Source organism: Gorilla gorilla, chromosome 17 (genome assembly GCF_029281585.2).
Source record: "Gorilla gorilla gorilla isolate KB3781 chromosome 17, NHGRI_mGorGor1-v2.1_pri, whole genome shotgun sequence".
NCBI classification, from domain to species: domain Eukaryota; kingdom Metazoa; phylum Chordata; class Mammalia; order Primates; family Hominidae; genus Gorilla; species Gorilla gorilla.
In genome coordinates this window covers 54,434,285-54,450,646 of record NC_073241.2, presented here as the reverse complement: position 1 = coordinate 54,450,646, position 16,362 = coordinate 54,434,285, and the positions used below count along the sequence as shown (strand labels likewise).

Here is a 16,362-nt window from a genome sequence, read left to right as displayed (position 1 = left end):
TGGGTATATATCTCACACTTTGGGGAATATTAGCATTTAGCATGAACTTTTTTATTCCTCATCTGGTACTTCAATTTGTGATAACAGATTTATTAATTCCTGCCATGCACAAGGCATTAGCTATCAGGTTTGTAAAGAGGAGAAGCTTTATACAAATATGGTTATTTGGATACATGTCTTTCTCCTCTGTGTATGTCTGGCAAGCTTATGTGAGAACAGGGAGGCAGTATGCCTGGAGCAGAGTGAGCAGAGGACAGAGTCGTGGGAGAGAAGGTCAGAGAGTGGAGAGAGGGGCAGAGGCTGGGCTTTGGCTTGGTAGCCTCCGTGGGTCTCAGGTTAGTTACTTGTATGCCATAGGTTCTTTGTAAACACTTATAAATAATTGAAGCCTGGTAATTAAAATATTTGGAAAATGAAACAAAGAAGGAAGCATTTCTCTAAAAACTAAATAATAGTACAGGTTCTCAGAGCCACACATAAATAGAACATTAGACACCTCGTAAGTATGTGATATATACTATGCACTTCATGTCATAAAGAGATTGAGTGGCAGGCGAAGTCCTATAAAAATCCCCATATCAAGGCAAATAATTTATTTTATTGAATTAAACATTGTATTGCATAAGCAAACCTTTAACTGAGTCTGTAAATTTTTTGTTATAGGGAGATTGCTGCTGTGGGCATGGGGAGTTTAAGGATATGCAGCATAGTACAGTAGAAGGAAAGATTGTCCTTAGGGAAAAAAAATGAGTTCATGTAACAGTTGACAGGGTCATCTATGTGATCTCAGCCAGTCCTTCCTAAGCTTCAGTTTCCTCGTTGCTAAAATGGGCATTCAACATACTTTACCCTCTTTATAAGGTATCATGAAAAGCAGATGGCATAGTCTATGAAAATTCTTGCTAAACATGAAGCACACTACCAATGTCATATGTGATAAATCATTTATATAGTATGTAATCTACACATATTCCTATTATGTATGTATGTATTATGTATACATATATTTATATAATTTTTTAATTTGTTATTATAATGTAGAATTATTTCATCTAATGCTAGAACTATCGCTTATTCAGTCAAAGTGCATCTAAATGAGGAATCATATTTCCACAAAGTTGATGAAGTGGAAAAAACATAATTTAGTCTTAAAATCAAACTTAGAGGCAATGAAAATCAAGGAGCAAAAAGAATGTAAAGACCACAGAAATAAAATGTTACTATATTTGAGGTCAGAGATAGTGTCAGGTAACAATACATATAAAAGGTAGAAATGCATATAAATAAATGAGCATATAGGTGACAAATATAATCACAGTTAAGAAAGGAAAAATGCTCAATAGTATTATTGGATTGCAAAGGAGTTAACAACATCTTGGAGAAATAACATTTAAGTCAAGTAAAAATTGGACATGAAAGGTTTAGTAAGTGAATACCAAAATCAGGATTTCCACCCTCTAATCCTAGGAAACAAATGAGTAGCTTGAGAAGCAGTTAGTTTGAAAGGGCTATTGCTTGCCTAAAATCCACCGGCGATGCCCTGTATGAATCACATACACAGTATTTACATACTGGGGGGAAAACGTAGTAAAAATTGTCTCTCTTTTTGGCCACGATTTGTAATTTAGATGTATAACCTCTTTATTTTAAGAATAGATACTTGGCCGGGCGCCATGGCTCACGCCTGTAATCCTAGCACATTGGGAGGCTGAGGTGGGTGGATCATGAGCCTGGCCAATATGGTGAAACCCTGTCTCTACTAAAAATACAAAAATTAGCCAGGTGTGGTGGCGTGCGCCTGTAGTCCCAGCTACTCAGGAGGCTGAGGCAGAAGAATCGCTTGAACCTAGGAGGTGGAGGTTGCAGTGAGCCAAGATCGCGCCACTGCACTCCAGCCTGGGTGACAGAGCAAGATGCTGTCTCAAAAAAAAAGAAAAAATAGAAACTTATATTTTAAAAATTACTAATAAGTAAGCAATTGAGAGATATTTCAACACAAAGATACACCATGATTTAGAAGTCGAAGTGGCGTCGTTAAATCTAACTTGACAAAGTCTGCTGTTAACATATTCATTTTAAGATAGATCTAAGGATTATCTTCGAAATTTTACATTTAAGTTCGGCTTAGGCAGTAGGAAGCAAAAATAAGCTGCATTAAAAGCTATTGATACAGTCCAAGCAACGTAGCAAGACCTCATCTCTACTGAAAATTTAAAGAAATTTAATGGGTTCAGTGGTGTGTGGCATGTGCCAGCAGTTCAGCTACTCAGGAGGCTGAGGTGGGTGTGGGGAATAAATGAATGAATGAATTAAACTCAAATTAATCTAAACAGTGTAACAAGTTGGTTTTAAATGTTTTAAATTTGGCATAACAAAATAATATTGAAAAAGCTATTGATAAATATCTAGAAATTGATAATTATAAGCAGTGACCACATGTTTGATAAAGGTCATTTTTTTCAAAAAAGAGAAAGTAAGAGGAGGAACAGAAAAAAGGAAAAAAAAGAAAAGTAGGTTTAAGGGAGGGAGGGAAGGAAAACTAAATGACCAGGTAAAGTAGCTGAAAAACTGGCAGGAAACCCCCTAAGCTTATAATCTGTACTTACTAAAACTGGAGAATTAAGATGGTTTTGATGGAAAACAGATTCTTTTAGCACCATAATTGTGTCTAGATTGATATTATTTTGTTATACAAAATTTAAAATGCTGTGTAGATTGAGTCTAGTTCATTCATTCATTTATTCAACAATTAATTGAGTTTCAAATGTGTGGCAAGCATTGTTCATAGACGTTGGGCACAAAAGGCAAACATAGTTGTTGCTTCATGTTTCTCTTAGTAAAGAATTAAACCTATAAAAAGCAAATATATCTTCAAATAGTGACTCCTGTGTATATTAAGACTGTGAAGAGCTGGCAGGATTAGAAGTAGGACTATGTTTAAATGTCTAGTAAGGCTATTCAACAGTGATATTGCAACATGTCTTTTAAAAGAATGACTGATTTGTCACCTAGATTTCTAAAGACAATTTTTAAAAAATCACAGTGCTTTCCTTGCAAGATGTCAAATTTGATATTATCCTTTTCTTAACACTTCTCACCTTTCATATTATATACTGTGGTAGAATGTTCTCAAGGAGCAGAAGCCTGGTTGGGAAAGGGCCCCCTATTTTTCCAGATTATATTCTTAGACTTTTTTTATTTGGAGAATTTCTAGCTTTATGCAATATATTATCAGTAATGATTATGCAGAACTTTTTCAGTGCTGCAGTTTAATCTTTCTGGGATAATCTGAAGGGGAACTAAGAGGTTATACCTGGTTGTATGATGCAGAATCTAGGTGTGTTTGATAACAGCAATCTGGTTCCCTCCATCATGATATTCTGAAAACGTTTACTTTTAGGTGTACATATAAAAAGCTCACATCAGTTCACTTCTGTGTAGTTCACGCACCCTTTCACAAATGCTCTCTGTCAGGCAATGTGCTGGGTGTGAGAGCTTAAGAGAAAACTAAGACATTACTACTTAAGTGACAGGAAACCTTTGAATATAATATGCACATTCTATGCTGAAAGTGTACACTGGGAAATGAAAACCCTCCAAGAAGGCAGCGGTTAGTAGCAAGAACTGGCGATGGAGAGGCGGTGCTGGAGAGTCGGTCCTGGAGTCCTGTGCCCCGAGGAGCCCCAATGAGTTGCAAGCATCACAGATAGCCAAGATGGCAATAGCAGCTCCTTTTTGTAAATGAGTCGCCACACCATGTACATGTGGATGTGTTCATGGCAGTCTGGGGTCCTAGGCTTGCTAGGTTGGTCACTTTCTGTGAGTCATGGGCAAGGTCAGTCCATCTCTCTGGATCTGTTTCGTTGTCTGTGAGGAAATTTGAAATAGATGAACTTACTTGTCCCTTTCAATCCTAAAACTCCGCAATACCCTATATAGGCTTGGCTGTTACCTTTGGAAATGCAAAGAATATGGGGGCATTTTTTCCTATTTTTCAAAAAGATATTTTCAGGATAATGAATGGGGAAGATTTTGAAAGATCTAGATAATTTTAGTTAAATCAAGGGGTTAAAAGAACCCTACCACTTGCACATTTGTATACATTGTAATTGCACAGCATGTTCTAGAATAGGTAAAGTGAAGGAAACACACCTCTGTCCTAAAAAATTTACTAAGAGTACAAACAACAGGAATAATAAAGTCAGCACCCACAGCATTGTGTGGGTGTAATTGCTAGCAAGCTTTCTGAAGCAGGTGGGTTTTAGAAGTAATTTGAAGGAGAAGAGAAGGGTGGTCTGACATGCCTCAGTAGGAAAGCTGTTCAAGTGGAATGGATGGATGAGAAAATGCAAACCCAGAATGAGAATATGGAGAAAGAGAGAAACAAAGTAAGAACTGCTAAGAGAAAGGGGGACATGCATTAAAATATCTCAGTGGAGATAAAAGTTACAAAGGACAAAGGTAATTTGGGCACATACATGGATAAATGAAATGATCTAGTATAAGACAAACTACATTTTGTAGGTAAGACACAAAAACTACCAGAACACGAAGTATTTCTTTGACAGAAGACTAGCTGGAAGGATACATTAGAGATATAAACAGAAGAGAATGACTAGGACTCCACAGGAGCCTTCATCTAAAAAGAAGTAGAAGGAAGCAAAGATTTTTATTGTACGGTGAACAGGTATGAGTCATTTACATATTAATTTGTTATGTGTAACTAATTATGTATTGCAGTAGATACAAAATGGGCCGGGCGCGGTGGCTCTGGCTCACACCTGTAATCCCAGCACTTTGAGAGGCCAAGGTGGGCGGATCACTTGAGGCCAGGAGTTTGAGACCAGCCTGGCCAACATAGCAAAACCCCATCTCTACTAAAAATACAAAAAAAAATTAGCTGGGCGAGGTAGCTCATGGCTGTAGTCTTAGCTACTCGGGAGGCTGAGGCAGGAGACTTGTTTAAGCCCAGGAGGTGGAGGTTGCAGTGAGCCGAGATCGTGCCATTGCACTCCAGCCTGTGTGACGGAGCGAGACTCTGTCTCAAAAAAACAAAAAACCAACAAATTTAAAAAAAAAATGAATAAGACAGAGCCTTCTACCTAGGCTTAAAGAGCTTATAGCTGTTTAGGATCAGTTTTATTGAAATAATTCTGATACAACGTGTAAACGAATTATAAGAGAATTTTTTAAATGAGATAAAAAATTTGTCTGTTTTATCCTTTTGAAATTTGTGATGCCTTTTTATTAAATGATACCAAGTACTCATAAAATGAACCAATCTAGTTTGTTTTAGGACAGAAACCATATACTTAGGAAAGTATTTCTTAATGGATTCTAAAATACTTTATTCTCCCTAATAATTTTTTTTCCTAGTTTATGGTGGGATTATAAGTCATACTACTACTCTTCTGGATGGGGTCTCTCTGGGCATGTGATGTGATTTAATGGTGACGCAGTGTGCTTACATACTGTCGCCACTCCTTCACCTCTCCAATTGTCCATCCTTGATATCTACCATTCATAGCTCCTTATTTTGGTAACAGTGAAACAGAAAGAAGTTTCAGTGCTTTTTAATGAAAACAATCAGATGATCAGAATAATTGATGAGGAAAATAGGCCCTAATTTTGTGTAACCCCAAATTTTGACTTCTCTTTTCCTTCTCAGGTTTGTTTCTAAAAGAGTGATTATTTAAACCCATATTTTCCCACCTTCAATTTCTTACCTTTCTTGAATGATATGAACATTTATAAAACAGTCAATGTAAGAAGTTAACTAGAATTTACTATGAATTATAAATGTCTTCAAATAGGAACTAACAAAATAGTATAGCCATGAGTAGCAAGAGACAAATTCCTTTTCCTAGCTCAAAAATAATTAGCACGTGCTCTGGTAATTTTTTTTTTTTTTTTTTTTTTACCTTCACTACGGCATCAGTTTAGTCTGTTATTCATCCTCTTCCAATTCCCTGATTTCTAGTGCTGTGTAAGGTGGTAGGCAGTTTTGCAAGCAGAAATAGACCAGTCTTAGGTAGTACCTTATGAATGAAGGTGATGGATGTAGAATGACTCATTAGATTGTCCATTCAACAGTCAGTAAACAAAATGTATTGGCTGCCTACTCTGTGGAAAACACTATGGGAGATTTTATTCAGGTAGATTTTTTTATGGCATAGAAATAAACAGCAACTGAACCCGTAACATTAAATGAGATGATCTAGATGAAGATACCTTATTTGGAAGGTCTCAGTGGACTGTGTAGGGAGGAACATGAGTTGGTCCCTTGGAAGAGACTCCAAAATGTGAAGGAGGAGAGTAAGCCTAATAAAGCATCTCTCTCCATGGGAAACTTGGGCACAGTTTTTTCAGTGTTTAATATGAAACATCAATGAGTTCAAGTGTGTAGAAAGACAAATTTTGAAGAAAATTTGTTAGGAGACAATTTTGAACTTAAAAAAGATTATTCGTTGTTCTTTATTAATTTTAAACTTAAAGTAAACATTACTCTTAGAAATAAAATGACTCTTTATTCCTAAACTTCAAGGTAGTAAATTCCTTCCATGAGACATGTTTGGTATGATCCATGGAAGTGACTCCATCTTTAACACTGAGTTTTGTTTTTAATGCATATCTGTCAGATTTTTCTGAAGACTCCACTCAATTATTTCCTGGTTTTTGACTATTGGGGATACCTTTGAAAATAAAATATTTTAATACTATTTTATCTAATATTTAAAGAGAATTCAATAAAACATTTTAAAAATGGCTCAACTTTTTTACTCGATTATAAATGTAGTAGCTTAAATTTATATCTTCATGGAGTTTAGGGTTTTATTTGTAAAAATAAATGTATTAGATCATTCTTGCATTGCTATAAAGAAATACTTGAGACTGGGTAATTTATAAAGAAAAGTGGCTTAATTGGCTCACAGTTCTGCAGTGCTAGCACCTGCTCCACTTCTTGGGAAGCCTCACGGAACTTTTACTCTTGCAGGAGGGAAAGCAGGAGCAAGCATCTCCCATGGGAAGAACGGGAGCAATAGAGAGTGGCGGGGAGGTGCCACACACTTTTAAGTGACCACATCTCGTGAGAACTCACTCACTGTCGCAGAGACAGAACACAAGCTTTGAGAGATCCACCTCCATGACCCAAATACCTCCCACCAGGGGCCACTTTCAGCATTGGGAATCACAATTCAACATGAGCTTTGGATGTATCAATAAATATACTTCATATACTTAAATAAATATTTTTTCTTCCTGGTACTATAAAAATTGCAACTCAGTCATTTAAAACAAGTATCTATAGGTTTTTTCTTTTCTCTTCCTTTTCTTGTCTAGTCAGTTGGCCAGAAGCAATCTTCTTTAGCCCTGGCTCTCTTCTGAATTGTCTTTCTATTTCCCACCATCTGTAAGCAACTGGGCTGGCATGTAGTAGATGGGGTCTCACTCAGTCTGTCCCCCAGGCTGGAGTGCAATGGCATGGTCACAGCTCACTGCAGCCTCAAACTCCTGAGCTCAAGTGATTCTCCTGACTCAGTCTCCCAAGTAGCTAGAAATACAGCTACAAACCACCACACCTGACTAATTTTTTAATATTTTGTGGAGATGGGGTCTTGCTGCCTTGCCCAGACTAGTCTTGAACTCCTGGATTCAAGTGATCCTCTCATCTCTGCCTCCCCAAATGCTGGAGTTATAGGCATGAGCCACCACACCAGGCCTTGTAACAGTTTCAAACTCAAGAAAATTATTCCCATTTTAGACCTCAGATCACGTCCTATCTCTCCCAGAGAGTTTTTTCTAACTCTTCCAGACCATATTAATCTGTCACTCTCTGACATGTTCTGTCTTCTCTTTGCAATACACCAAAATAGGCACTTGGTTCTGAACTGCTTTGCCATGTCATTTAGGCAAAATACTTAAAACACTTTAATGTTTGTGTGTTTTATTTCCCCAATTATATTGTAATGCCTTGAGTTTAGAGATCACGGTTAATATCTCTTGGTTGTTGAGGTGTTGCCATGTGCCAGGCATGATGTAAAGTGTTACATGGATTTTTTATCAGGACATTAACCACCACTGTAAGACAATAGCATCCTTTTAACTGTCACAAGAATACAAATTAGAATATTGATACATTTGTTTTTCAATGAATTATTTGGGCTTTTCATCATTAGTGGCTTTCATTACATTTCAATAACCATTTTTTTCTTCTTTCTTCAGTGACTTATTTTCATACAAATTCAGAATTACTTAGAAAATGACTAGGCTAAATTAGTAGAATGTCTGAGTTATTGAGCATTTGTGGAAAGCTGCTGGCTTATTACTTTCACTCACATGTGGTATCCATTTGCTTGCCAACAAAATACTGGTGCTACTGCTCTTAAATATATATTGCATTTGTGATTAATATATTCATTCTTGGGAAGGTAATGTATATTGCTATAGTCCTTGAAAACAGCTTTTTCCTCCTAGCTAACTTAAACCTTTTTACACGTTCTTAACCGCTTCTCCCTTCCCGTTCACCCAACCTTGTCACCAACTTGTGATTTTATTTGTGTTATTAGTTGTCTCTTGGTATCCATGGGGGATTGGTTCCGTGATGCCCTGCGGATGCTGAAGTTCTTTATAAAAACATGTACATGCTCTCATATACTTTAAATGATCTCTAGATTACTTGTGATACTGAATATAATATAAGCGCTTTGTAAATAGCTGTCATAATGTATTGGTTTTTTATTTGATTATTCTTATGGTATTGTAGTATTATTTTTTATTTTTTCAAATTTTTCAACCAGAGGTTGATTGCAGATGCAAAATCCACAAATATGGAGGGCCAACTAATTTTTAAAGCTATATTTAATAAACATTTGTTTAACCCTTGTTAATTGTCATGAAATTTAAATTAGTGGATTCGAGTTGAAAGAAATTTTAATGTGGTTCCAAAGTTCACTTAAAAGGGTGAAAACTACTCATCTTTGACAACAGACAGTTTATATCATATTTTATTCCATCCCCATAATAACCTGTCAAATAAAGAGTAATACAGGCAGTAAATAGTACCTTTAGTAAATAAGTAAGCATTAAAAATTACTGTTTAGTGCAGGTGTGCTACATGGTAGGCATGGTACCAAGCATTTTTATATAATTCTCACTTACTTTTCATATCAACTCTAAGATGTAGGTTTTATTATTTTTTCATTTGCAGAGAAGGAAACTCAGGGTCATTTAATGATTTGTAACACAACTAACTATACAGCAAGTTAGTATTACAGAAAGAAAATCTAAAGATTCTCTCCTACTAAGACTGCTGGATATATTTGGAATGAATACTTTATAGCATCATTGTACAACATCCTGATTTCAGGGTTGTGACCAAATCTGACACTGGTCCTTCCTTAAAAGCCTTGAAATAGAGGGAGCTGAGAGCTATGGGACATCCTGGAAAAATGGCTCTGTAACTTTGGCTTTGATGTTCCAAACATATAGCAATGATTGATAAAATATAAAGACAGAAAAACAAATGGACTTAGTCAAGTCCAAAACAGTTCTTCATCTTTGAGATCCAGAAACTAAATAAGAAAACCACAGCGTTATTAAGGCTAAAGCCAGGGGTCTGCTGAACATTTTCCAGCAATAGAAAGTGGTAATTAGGGTTTAATCCCTATGGGACAAATCCAGATCCACTATTTGAAGCAGGGCCTGGGAGGAAATTTCTTGTTCACAGCAAGAGACTGGGAAAAAATAATTCTGTTGACCACTACCAGGAACTAGGATTTTTACCTGGAGGATTGAAGGAGTAGGAAGAAAGACACAGTTTTGTGACATAAAACTGAATTACCCATGTGTTGCCTCTGTGATTTACCTTGCAATGTCTCTCTATCCCTGCAGCACAGCAGATAGGCAGCAAATGCCCCTCTGAGACCCAGCTCTGGTACAGTAGCCTGGGATGCCCTAGTAGAACCGATGGTGAAACTACTGGAAAGGGAGAAATGAGCACATAGAAAAAAAAAATCACTACAAATGGGCTTTCAACCAAGATTCCAAAGTATGTGAATGAATCAAACACTAGTAAAGCAGAAAAAAAAGAAGAAACTAATTATTTTGAACAGTCTGACAAAGACTTTGAAATAAGCATGTTTAGAAGCTCAGAAAGATAAATGAAGGTATGATTTCCACCAAAAAGAGTGACAAATTATGAAGCAAATCCAAGCAGAAGTAAAACAAAAGCACTTGAATGTTTAAAACTAGAAATGTTGGAAATGAAAAATAGTCATTTTAAATAAAAGCTTTGCTAGATAGGATAAACTCTTGACTGGTCAGCTGTGAAGAGAGAATCAGTGTTTTGTAAGAGTACAGAGAAGATGATCTAGATTAGAACATAGGAAGACAAATAGATTCTTAAAATATGAATGAAAGGGCAGTTAAAATACATGGAGGATAGACTGAGAGGCTCCAATCTGTGTCTAATAAGGATTCTGATAGAAGTGAATGGAGAGTGTCTTAAATAGACTTAATAACTGAGTGATTTTAATCACTGAAAATTTTAAGAATTGAGTACATAAGTGAGATCTCAAATTGAAATTATTATTTTTGTATTGAGCAAGACAAATACACGTAAAGGTACAGTTTGAAACATGGCCAAAAAAAAAAGAGAACTGCAGAACACTGAGAACAAAGGGAAAATCTTGAAATAGACTAAGGGAATTAAGAGCCAATTCTATCCTATGAATCTTAATCAAGAGTCTGGGACTGGGAGCCTAAGGCTAACGTGGCTACCGACAGTTCCTTCGCTCTCGTAAGTTACTTTTCCTACAATTCCTGGCATTGTCAAAGACCAAAGCACTACTTAATTATATGGAAAACCTCCTTTTGAAATGCATCTAAAATGTAATTGTAAATTTACCTGCAAATGACCAGAATATAAACTGTGTTAAAATCCAGTGTGTGAAAGACAGTAGAATCCTGGCTTGGTTATACCTGTATGACTTTAGCCAAGTCACTTAATTAATCTATAAATGAGGATAATAATCCCTCCTTTATCTACTCTTAACAGGACTGTTTCAAGGGATTTTTTTTTTACATACAAGTTCTTTATAGACTAAAGTATGAAACAGTTTATAAAATTATTATTTTATTATATAAATGAATGTGAGCTATGGTTCCTGACTTCTTAGAGTTTATGTATTAGATTTATGTAAAAAACAAAAACAAAAACAAAAACTTCACAAACAAATACCAAAATGTTTGCAAAGCTACTTAAAACAACTAAGCACAAATTATTTTTGGTGCATATCAAGTGAAGGAGTCTAAAGTGAATAACGGAGATGGGGTTAATCAGGTTAGGTTGAGCTTCTAAAAACTACATGTTATGAATTATCCTATTCATTTTTTCCAGTTTTTATGAAAATGTTCATGTATACACCTAGATTTTATGATGGTTAACATGTAGCCATTTACTTATATATGATTATATATGTTTTTTTCTTGAAACTTTTGAAAGTAAATTGCAAATATTTCATCCCTAAATACTCAGTATGCATCTCCTACCAAAAAGAATGTTTACCCACATGACCCCAATACCATTATCACATCTAAGAAAGGTAACAATAACATCCCGATAGCATCTAATAATCAGCTGATAGTCAGACTGATATCTAAATTATTCCCAATTGCCTCAAAAGCCTTCTTATAGCTGTTTGCACCCCCTCCCCCCAAATCAGGATCCATACATTACATTTACTCAAGTCTTTTTCAGTCTCTTTCATCTCTTCACTTTTTTTTCCCATGACAATAGGCCATTTCTTTTGAAGAATATTCTGGATTTGAGGGGTTTTTTTCCCCCTCATAGTAATAGTTGTTCCTCTTTTCAAAGACAACAGGCCATTTCTCTGAAAGAATATTCTAGATTTGCATTTTTTTCTCATAGTAATATTTGTTCCCCTATGCCTGTATTTACTGAAAACTGGATTGTTAGGCCTAAAGACTTAATTAGATTCAAGTACACATTTTAGATAAGATATTATATTGGTGATGTATACTTCATATTGCAACTCATTAAGAGGTACACAATGTCACGTCATTTCCATTCTTAAGTGATATTAAGCTAAATAGTCTGGTTAGAGTAATTACCATCAGCTAAATGTAAAGATATATCTTTTGCTTTGCAATGATCAAAGGATGAAATTTGAGTATCTCAGAATAACCTGTCTTCTACTAGTTTCAGCATCCATTAATGATTATCCTGAACCATTTTATTTGGCATTGCAAAATGGTGAATATCTAATTTTTTCATCCCTTCTGCTGTCATTCTTCTATAAAGAAAAGCTTTCACTCATCAAATAGGCACAACCTACACTTCCTCCTTAAAAAAGCAAGATGCTTCTGACCCTTTCATTGCCAATTTTCAGAAAAAGAAATGGATGTAATAGTCACCTCACATGGTAACAACTTAATTTTTTTTCTTTTCTGTTTTTGAGGATTACTATGCACTGATTTTTTAAAATCTATTCAGTATTTTGGTAAAAGAAATCAAAGCAGTTTGATTTCTACAAAGTATAAGTTTTAATAATTATTATTTTAAATTACTTTTTAAAATTTGGTAAGACTAAATGTGAAGTCTGAGTCCTAATGGATGGAATGGAGGGGAATAGGGTTAATCAGAATAATTTTTTAAAACTATATGTTATTAAGCATCTCTAATCATTTTTTTTAATTTATGAGATGTTCTTTTTAAAAAGTCTCTGAGTACCTTAACCAGAGTGTAACTGAAAACAAGAATGTCAAAAAGGCACATTTAAATTGTTCTCAAAATCAATCAAAAATAATGAGGTGCTAGGAAAAAGTTGTATCCTTGATAATTACATCTATCAGTATCAGAAAACAAAAGAGAACAATCAGGAAATGACAATCCCACTCCCAAGTAGCATATTTAAAAAGGCTAATGAAAAAAAAAGTCTCTTTTAAAAATGTACTAAATTAGCATTTCAAGTAAATTGACAACTTAAGCGTTGATAAAGGCCAATCTGGGGCCCAAACAATGGAAGTTCTGTTTCTACTTTTATCTGCTTTTAAAAGAAATTATCTCACTTGACTTTTTTTGTTGTCTTTTATATAAATGTAAGTAATTGTCCTAAGGGAGATGACAATCCTCATGTACTCTGCAAGGGTCAGATCATACCTGGAGTATGGCACTTCATTTGGGGTTCTGTTTCTTAAAACATTGACCTGGAGATAGGTAACCAGGAAGGGAGGTAATTCCAAGTATTTCTTACATTGTGCCCCTACGTTCAGTCTGAAAAGGGGCTAATGTAATTGTCATATTAGACAATGGATTCAACCTCTTCTTTGTAGCACCAGAGCTTAGAGTTAGGGCCAATGGGTGAAAGTGGCAGAAAAGCAGATTTGGGTCTAGAATTAGGAAGAATTCTCTCATAATTTTAGCCACACAGAGGTGGAATACATTTACCTCCAAGGGAATGAGTTCCCCAAGGCTGACACTGTTCAGATGTTATAATCCCTTTACTTAAAGATGGTGTACAGGTATGCAGGGATCTCTCAAATATTTTGCGAAGAATCTATAATTATAATGAGAGATGCTTTAAAGGTCATTTAACATCAACGTTTTAAAAATTGAGGGTAAAAATGAATTTTACATCATGGCTTTAAAAAGAAAACCCTTAACACATCCCAATTTGCATATCATTGCTTTGTATTTGGGAAATGTGAAAAATATGGTGAAGTAGAGTTCAAGCTTCAGTATTTTAAAATCACGGTTCATTGTTTTTGATCACAGTAAATTCTTATCTAGCCGTAAATTTAGGAGCTTATAGATAAGAATATGGCTTTGTTAATAAAAAATATAACATAGTATTTTAGACAGTTTTATGAGTGGAGAGAATTAATGTTTGAATTATCAGTAGTGGCAAAAGCATTTTCATTCAATGATAAAAGAAAACTTACATGTGTCAGTTCATTTTGAAGATATTAGTAAGTGCTGGCATTTTATTATTTTGGCTTTTCAAGTGATTTTATTCTTTATTATTAGACTGGGGAAAAAAAAGCCCTAGTATATTCTGCCAACATATTCATCAGTCATCATTTTTGGAGACAGTTTTCGACATATTGTATGTTCTACTGTGCTAACAAGAGAAAAGACTAGCCATTAAGTTTATGTTTCTTTGTTTTTCAGCAAGGTCACATATCAGGAATAATGCTAGAAGTATGCTAATAAACAATATATAATGTAGGTCATCAGGGAGTAAGAAATATTTTCTAACTAGTTCTAAAGGGAAATATTGTTAAAAAAGGGATAGATGTTATTTACGTAACACATGTTGCTCTATATGTCACCATCAAAAGCATCTTGTAAACAGCTCAGTGTAGTCAATCTTCCTTGGTGATTGTCAGGGTGCTTGAAGTCCGTGTTAGGTTTAGATTCAGCACATTCAGTTCGCAATATGCCTAATGTACAAAGACCGTCAGGTGATTTAGACAGCTTCCAATGGAAATATGCCTGTACTTCTGTAGTTTACAAGGAATATTGGCCCTGTTGCAGAAGAAAATATTATGTTAAATTACAATAATTAGGAAAAATTTATATTAATGGCATTTATGATTTTAAATCTTGAATTATGCTAAATGTTTGTGCTTAACTTTGATTTTGTTAAGTTCTAAAGAACTTCAGTTCCTTAAAATTGATTGTAATTTACAGGCTGGTATTTCCTTATTAATACCATTAGTAAAACAATTTTATATGATTTCAAATGAAACGATAATTCTGTAAAAAATGCTCATAAGAAAATGTCATTTATGTGATTTTACAAATGTAATTTTCTCATGTTTGGGAAATTTTAAAAATGGATTATTTTCATAATGGTTTATTTTGTCTTCCAACATGGTTTTTAATTACAAATATTAAGTTTCATCAAAAAGGAATTTATGTAAGTATGTGTTCTGGAAAACACAGCTAATACTCTATTTATTGAGTTCATCTAATAGGTACTGGGACTCAATAATAAAGATGTAAAATTATAATGGCTGCTTTATGATTCAGAAATCAGAGAGCCTACTAGCATTTAGAATCAAAAGTATTTCTCTTCCCAGCTGTACGGCACCATGACATCACGCAAATCTTTCTATTTCTCTGGACCTCAGTTTCTTCATTTATGCTATAAGAATTATAATAAAAATCTTGCTCTACTTCCCAGGACTGTTGTGTAAAATGATAAAATAGTGTTAGAATGTTCATTATGATATTATTTCTTTATAGGATGAGGTACATATTTAAATACTAATGCTTAGCAACTTCTAAAACATCATTTAAATTGTAGACTTTAACTAAAAATTATATCTCTAAATATTTTAGCTAGCATCCATGAATCTTAACTTATTAGCCGTATTACTTATGGATATCTAGAAGCAACACCCCAGTTATGTTGGTCAGAATGAAATTTTGCCTGATCTTCAAAGACATTGGTTTCTGAAACTCTGTAGATTTTTTTTTAATACTCATGTTTTTTTAAACTGTATTTTTGTAATACTTCTGGTTTTTAAAACCTTCTGTTTTTGAGTTTAGGGATCTTTAAAAATATATTATACCATAATTATGTGCTTCTGTTTCTTCTAAATGTCTGCAAATGAAAATATAGTGTTGGGATCAAGCCGTAAGGTCTAAGTAAGGAATTCGTGGAACTTGGGCCAAGGGGCCCTGTAGTTTAGTTTGTTTCTTAGCAACATAGGTAAGACCAGCATCTCAGAAAAATGTTTTTTAAACAAAGAAACAATTAAAAGTCCATGTGTCTAAGTAACTCTGTTTATACTTGTTTTCTCAGAAGAAGACCTATCAATGCATCAAGTGTCAGATGGTTTTCTACAATGAATGGGATATTCAGGTTCATGTTGCAAATCACATGATTGGTGAGTGACACTCTAAACCTTATTACAGATAGATGTTTCTTCTGCTTGTGTATATCACCATTAAACAGAGTTAAAGATGAATTAATTGTTCAACCATCAATGTTTTTCCTCAGCATGATTGATTTTTTTAAAATTTCTGTTATTAGTCCTGATAAGGTATTAGCACATTTTATTTTCTGCAAGGGCTAGTTTAGACTTCTGCAGAGGATTATATATCTACTGCCAGTCAAAACACAGGTGATTAACAAATTAAACTTCTAATCATTTTTGCATTATTGAAAACTAACAGGAATGGTTAATGAACTGGATGTTAGCTTTCCATAGAGTTTTAGACAGGTTTTAATTTCAGAAGTTATTACGGTAATGGCACTGTTGTGTGTTGCTTGAACATCTTTGTATCAACATCTAAAGCAGCGAGTTCTTGTGATAGGGAAACATAAATAA

At 34.6% G+C, this 16,362-nt stretch overlaps 1 protein-coding gene across 6 annotated transcripts in view; it reads left to right on the top strand.

Moving 5' to 3' along the window:
• ZNF521 (zinc finger protein 521) overlaps nucleotides 1-16,362 on the top strand; it is a 289,814-nt gene that overhangs the window by 140,661 nt on the left and 132,791 nt on the right. For 4 of the 6 annotated variants that reach the window (XM_031003745.3, XM_063699131.1, XM_055368820.2 and 1 more), the window contains exon 4: nucleotides 15,834-15,918. In XM_031003745.3, coding sequence (XP_030859605.2) covers nucleotides 15,834-15,918 — 85 coding nt within the window. The remainder of the gene's footprint in view (nucleotides 1-15,833; nucleotides 15,919-16,362) is intronic. The other 2 variants (XM_055368818.2, XM_063699132.1) reach the window with 1 other exon arrangement.